At 45.4% G+C, this 6,814-nt stretch overlaps 1 protein-coding gene across 6 annotated transcripts in view; it reads right to left on the minus strand.

Annotated features, from left to right (window-relative positions):
* LOC137447995 (phosphatidylinositol-binding clathrin assembly protein-like) overlaps nt 1-4,579 on the minus strand; it is a 29,196-nt gene extending 24,617 nt beyond the window's left edge. The window contains exon 1 of one of the 6 annotated variants that reach the window (XM_068152063.1): nt 4,026-4,579. In XM_068152063.1, coding sequence (XP_068008164.1) covers nt 4,026-4,158 — 133 coding nt within the window. In that variant the 5' untranslated portion in view covers nt 4,159-4,579. The remainder of the gene's footprint in view (nt 1-4,025) is intronic. The other 5 variants (XM_068152066.1, XM_068152065.1, XM_068152068.1 and 2 more) reach the window with 5 other exon arrangements.
* Between the last annotated feature and the right edge of the window lie 2,235 nt (nt 4,580-6,814).

Below are 6,814 nucleotides of genomic sequence, written 5' to 3' on the forward strand. Positions count from 1 at the left end.
TTTGAGAAATTCTTGAGTTAGTTTATTCCACAAATGTAGTTTCATATGATTAAAAAGTGCAGCTCCTGCAATTCTGCAAAGCTGCTAGTAAGGTTTTCCAATACAAGCTTTTGTTAGATGTAAGCCTGACCATTTTAAAGGTCAACCAGAATGAGCTATTTCACATTTCTTGGGCTATTCAGACTCTAATGCAAGCTGTGCTTGAGGTTAGAGGTCCTGAGTGTGCTCTAAGTCCCATGCACTTTAGAGACATGCTGAGGGCAAACACATACTGGGTTCCCTGAAGACAATTTCTAATCAGGGAACTTGGCACAACTGTGCTCTTTGGTTTCAAAATTTCCTTGAATGCACAAACACATAAGCCACAATTGCCAATACTGAAGAACACATGCTTAGGAAAACAAAACATCCGTAAAATACTAAACTAAAAATCAATGGTGGAAAACACTCAGTGCCATTTTATAGGCCATAACTGGACCTTCCTAAGAGTGTATTGCAAAAGCATTACTTTTAACAAGTTTCTTTAATAAGGCTACTCAGGGCAATATTTTTTAATTATTATTTTTAAACTAGTAATAATAAGGCTAGCATCACATCTGAACTCTAGCAATTGAGAGACAGAACAAAGTGTCACTTCTCTATGACAATTTTTGTAAGTCTGCAGTAGAAATATCTACAGAGAAACAACTGCGTGGCTCTGTTACAGCTGGCAGAAAAGGAGGAAAAGGCTGTTAACACCATGCACCTGGAAGTACAAAGGAACAGAGGCACCTGAGAGACTGACAGCTGGGGAACTGTAACATGGATGTTGGCAGCAAAAACTGGAATGAAATGTGCTGGGCAAATGATGCTTTTTCTTATAGCACTACTTATATAAACACTTTACAACTCAAAGCATGTTGCCAATTACCCAGAGGAATCATTGCAACTGCAAGTGGAACTGTGGTGCTATTTCTAGAATGGAATTTAGAAACATGTTCACATCACATAGGAAAGAGAAAGAAAAAAAAAAAAAAAGGAAAAAAAAAACCAAACCCAACAACAAACAACAAAACCACCACCCAGCTGAAAAAAAGGCAAATAAACACAAAACCACCAGACACCAATCAAACAAATCCAAAACATAATGCAATTTTACAGTACCCCGACTATCACTTCTTACAAGATTGCCAGTGCTTATACATGTAATAGGAGGAGTTTCAAGTTTTGGTAACTACCTACCTCACTTTCCCCTGTGCTTGTTAAGAGGGCAGTATACCAAGTTAAACAGGAGTTGTTTTTTCATTTATTACTGTGTTCATTCAAAAGTTTAAGCTGCAATTAATTTAGGGGGTTGTACTTTTCTAAATTTTGGTCTGCACCCAAGTCTACTCTGCCAGTCACCAATGTGGCTGAAGCTTTATTCATTCTTATTATGGCTTTTCAAAAGCTAGCCAAAAAGAGATGTCACCATCAGCAGCATCAAATCCCACTCCACTGCAACCCAAGTTTAAGAGGCTAAAGTGAGGGAAGAGAACCTGCATAGGGGCAGAAGAGACAAGACTTTCAGGTGCTCTACTAAGAGAAAAGATCAGCCTCTGTATAGCATTTTATGCTATCCCAAAATATTACAAAATACTACAGAAATAGATCTGCTGACTTATTGAGGACACCATGACCTACTTTAGAAGGAAAAAAACCCCAAGTATTCCCACTGACATTGCTTAGGGGTTTGTGCATGTGTGTCTTTTGCTCTTCAAGAAAAAGTATGACTATACTACTCAGTAGCTGGTAGCCAGAGAAAACCCCAAGTCTCTGAAATACTAGTTCACACGCTGCACATGTAACATATTCCCACACTGTAATATTATAGTTTTTCTTCCTTAGGAAACTTGGCAATAAAGGGATTTTAGGAACTGATCTGTATAGTCTCCCATGATCCCTGATACAACTACAGCACCTCTTAAAACCACAGAGATGGTGAAGGTTTCCTTGAGCAGCAATGACAAGTAATACCAGATGGTGTAATATTTTTACTGACACATGCAAGTACCGATCAAGGTACAACCAGTAGTGCTGCATTAAGTCCAAGCTGTATTTTCCTTCATAATTCACTTGAATTGGAAAGTACTTGCACTGTCCCTTTGAAAATACATGGTGTGATTTTTTTTTCCCCTCATGATTACAGTATTTAAACCAGTATCTTACCTGCTTGCATTTAACACCATTAAGTTTTGTGTACAAGTTAAAAACCAAGAAGTGCAATGCTAAGGCTTACAGATATCTGAAAGACAGGGCCTGCATATACTCAGTGAAGACTGGAGAGCATTTGTGGTTGTTGTCTGTTTTTCTTAACCCCTTAAAGAGATATTTGTGCTACCATACAACTTTTTCCCTCCCTACCTCACCAAAGCATTCCTTTATTTCAGATGCAAAGTCAGAACAACAACCTTTTTTTTTTTAATCTTAGATCAAGGTCTGGGAAAGTAAATTGCACCAAAACACAGAACTCCTCTGGCACAGAAGGGGACTTTCAGGGGGCTGACAGCTCTAAACAGGTTTGTATTGAAATATATTCAAAGGAATTTGATAGCCAAAAAGCAATCTCAGTTTATGCTATTCTCAAATTAAGAGTTTTTCCAGGTTTCCATTTTCTTGTTTTGTGAGGGTAACTTATAATAGATTACATTATTTTAAGGGTGTTTTCAAACAATACACTACCTCTTTTAAGCTTCAGAAGCTTTCTAACTATTGAGCAAATTGTTACCACTTTTTGGCTTCCTGTTGTGTTGCCATTTCTAAACTTGAGGGTTACCTCATTAAGTTGTTCTACACCACAGGCGAAACACAAGACAAGATAAAGTTAGTTTTAAAAGGTGTATTTAAAAACAAAAATCACAAATTGTCAGTTACCCAGACTTTTACTTTCAACACAGTTGCTGGATTCCACTCATTGAGATCAGTAACAAATGAAATGTACGTATTTGATTTGAAACGATTTGATGCACATTCAAAGCTCTCACATAAGGAATCTGTATGAAGACAGGTGCCAAAGCACCACAGAGCCAAACTGTCCTCAAACAATACAACTGAGTACACTTCTTCCAAAAGTTTGAATATCTGACTCCCCTTAATACCGCCAACTTGACAAGTCCTGCAGAACAACCAGGCTGCTCCCTTGATTGTGAAGAACCCAGCAAAAAGTTTCATGTCCTCTCTCCTTAATGTCAGCACACACACTGCACTTGCAGCAGAAGGTGAGCGGTACACTGCACAGTGTACAAGACTTGAAGCATTCAATACACTCTGGAGCAGCCAAAACAGTATCTGTGATTGCTAACTTCCGTTACTAAAACTTGAAGCAAAGCAACATCACTGATATAAAAGATAGCGTTCTGCAGCTTTTAGTATGCAGAAAGAAGTTTTAACCTTAATTATAGCAGCGGCAACATACTCTCATTCTGGAGAGAGGCATTGGTCCACCTTTGCCCTTCCCTTTACTGCGCTTCAAGTCTTTTTACCTCATTTCATGAGCTGCAAGACAGAAAGCTGTATTTGGGGAAATGATATAAATATTGAAACGGCTGCAGCTCTTAGCATACACTCAGAAGGCCATAAGAGTGCTTAAAAACGTAACTTGTCCCTCCAAAGAGTAAAACCACACCACTTAACCCACCTTTTCCCAGCTGCTGTACTAATAAGCACTGCTGCGTCCAGAACGCATAAACTAAGCTCTCAGGGGGAAGAGCTCACCAGGATGGAGTATTTTTCGTGGACACGACAGGGTGTTAAACAGCTCACTCCCTCCACATATAAAATAAGTTTCGAGTAGCAAACCAGTCAGGTTCAGCCAGCTTTACACGACACCCCGCCGCTCCCAGGGGCTTCTCCCCTCTGTGCCCCCTCCTAGTCGGCAACAGGAGGGCAACAAGGCCACAGCGGCTGTCCCGGGGTTCCCAGCGGACGAACCGCAGGCCCGCCCCGGCCACCCCCCGCCCTCGCCGCGGGGCGCAGGCCACAGGCGGCCACCGTAGGGTCCTACTCACAGTCTAGGTGCTTCTTTTTAGGGCCCATCACCTCATGGGTCGTCGCCTTGCAGACAGCTTTGGCGACGGCCGAGCCGGTGACGCTGTGTTGCGCCGCCGTGATGCGGTCGGTGATCGACTGCCCCGACATCATCAGCGCGGCCCTGGCGGCGGCACCCCCCGCGGACCCGCCGCGGCGAGCAACAAGGCCGGGGCAGCGGCTCCCCCGTGACCGGGGGGACGAACGTAGCCTGACCGGAGAAAGGACACCGGCAGCTCCCTCCGATACGACGTCGGCGAGAGCGATCGGGTGAGTCCTCGCCGGGCTCCGCCTCACCGGCTCCGCCGCGAAGGGAGCTCTTCCCGCAGCTGTGCTGTGCGGCGGCGAAGCCTCAGCTCCCGGCCCCGCCGGCTGAGCTAGCCGCACCCGGCCCCAATCGGCTGTGCCTCCTCCCGCAAGCTGCGCTCCGGCTTTCCCTTTCACATTTACACTCCCAGACAAAATGGCGGCGACCGTGGCGGCGGCGGAGTCAGCTGACCGCCCGCCTCCCGCGCCCGCCCCCGGTGCCCGCCCCGCGTGCTCGCCCTGCACCCGAGGGCTCGCGCGGCGCTGGGCGGCGGGGGCGCGCGGCGCGTGGCGGGAAGGCGCGCTGGGGGCGGCCGCGTGCCCTGTGGGGCTGTTCCGTCACCGGCGACGTCAACGAACATTCGGCGGGTCGGGAGCGGGTGTCGCCACCCCTGCTGTGGCGTCAAGGTGTCCCCGCTGGCGGCGGGGACCTCCCTCAGCAGCGCGGCGGAAGCCTCCTCCTCCGGCAGCCCTTTGTTCTGTGGGTGGGCCGGAAAGAATTAAAGCTTGCCAGTTGTCATTGCGTTTCCTGTTGAGAGAGAGCAGTTCGGGGTGGAAGGGACCTACAAAGGTCACCTTGTCCAAACCCCTTGCAGTGAGCAGGGACATCTTCAACCTGAGCAGGTTGCTCAAGAGTCCTAGACTACCTGGTCTGGAGTGGTTCCAGGGATGGGGCATCTACCACCTCTCTGGCCAGCCTGGGACAGGGTCTCACCATCCTCAGTGCAATTTTTTTCCCGTCTGTGTAGTCTGTATCCCTCTATTCTGGTTTAAAATTATCATCCCTTGTGCTGTCCCAACAGGTCCCGGAAGGCCCCCAGTATTGCTGCAAGCTGTAGGGAAATTCCTTCTCTTGCAGGTTGTGGACAAGATATAAAAGCTCCTTGGAAAACTTTTCTCTCACAAACTGAGAAATTTCTCTGGAGAGGAATGGGATTGCATCAGGCAGTACTGGCAGCTGCATGGCATTGACCTGGATTTGAAGAGATGGGCTGTGTATGTTTTAATGACTCCCAGAGTGACTGGACCCAGGTGATAGGTCCGGCCACATGTTTTCTGGAAAGCAAACAGGAGAGCAAGCACATCTTTTGCCAGGTGTAACAGTTGTGTCTCTGATACAAACACTGGCCCATTGCAGCTGGACTGTTACCAGGAAGATGTTTCAAACCATCATGTACAGTGTAGGCACGTTTAAACAGCCTGCAAATTATGGGCTCCACAGCTCCCCTGTCTTTGTAGCCTGGCCCTCTTTGTACCACCACCTAATTACTTGGCTAAAAATGCAGAAGAGGCTTTGTGGTGAGTTGACCCTGGCTGGATGCCAGGTGCCCACCGAGCCCAGCAGTAGCCAAAACTCTGGTGTGTCTTCAACCACGTCCTAGCTACCAATACACAGCACAGCACTGTGAGGGCTGTTGTGGGGGAAATTAACTCCATCCCAGCCAGACACAGTGCAATGAGGAAATAAATGCAGCATTGCTACTACTCAACCAGAACACTCAGCTTTCCCATGCCATTTCGTGGGAGAGTATTTTTTTAACTTCTGCATGTATAGTACATTAATATAAGTGTGAACACTCATATAAACAGCAGATCTGCACGTACAGCAATCGTTATTTTAGCTTACAACTTTGAAGTAAAACCACAAAAAAATAAGGACAGTAATAAGGAGGCAGTTGAATATGAGTGTTATAAACAAAAATCTAGCAGCTTCTGACAGTCAACTCATATTTCAGGGTGCTGATTAAAGCTTTATTGCTTACATTATCCCTGAAGTGAGATGCTCCATAAATATGTGTACTAGACGGCTAAACACCCAGCTGGCTGTTACTGCATTACACGCCTAAAAGCAATAAAGCGGGAAATGTTCACAGCCACCGTGCTGCATATTTCACTAATACATAAAAAAATTCCTGTCTTTTTGTACTATTTGTACAACACAGAGGGCATTTCTTAGTGCTTCAGCACATTCCTTGTAGGCAACTTGGTTACCACAGGGTATGAGGACGGCTGATGTGTCTTCCTACCCGCACTTACAACATACATTAAATACTTAAACTCGTTTTACACCCAACATTCAGATTTATACATGCTCATTAACTACAATCCTTTGTTCTTTCTAACAGACAGATATTATTCTCTCATTCCATGGGTCTCCTCCACTCCTCCAAATGTTCATAAGAACATGCATTCAATGGCATGTTTCTTTGCCCAGGAGTTTATGAGGTTACTTCAAAAATTAGTCCATCTGGCAGCAGGCAATTCCTAGCGGCCTTATTTTTGCCTAAAGTATTGTAGTTTCTGGGGAAAAAAAACCAACCATATCTTGAGTCTTCAAAGCCTGAGGAAACATCAAAACAGTAAGAAAAGAAGAGATGGAAAGATTAAATACACATTATAAATGTCTACGTCTCCTAGGGCTTGTCTAAACAGGGAGGCTGTTTTGCACTAAGTGAGGGTGTGA

Source organism: Melanerpes formicivorus, unplaced genomic scaffold, assembly GCF_026170545.1.
Source record: "Melanerpes formicivorus ecotype bairdi unplaced genomic scaffold, bMelFor1.0.p_v2 SCAF_22, whole genome shotgun sequence".
NCBI lineage: Eukaryota > Metazoa > Chordata > Aves > Piciformes > Picidae > Melanerpes > Melanerpes formicivorus.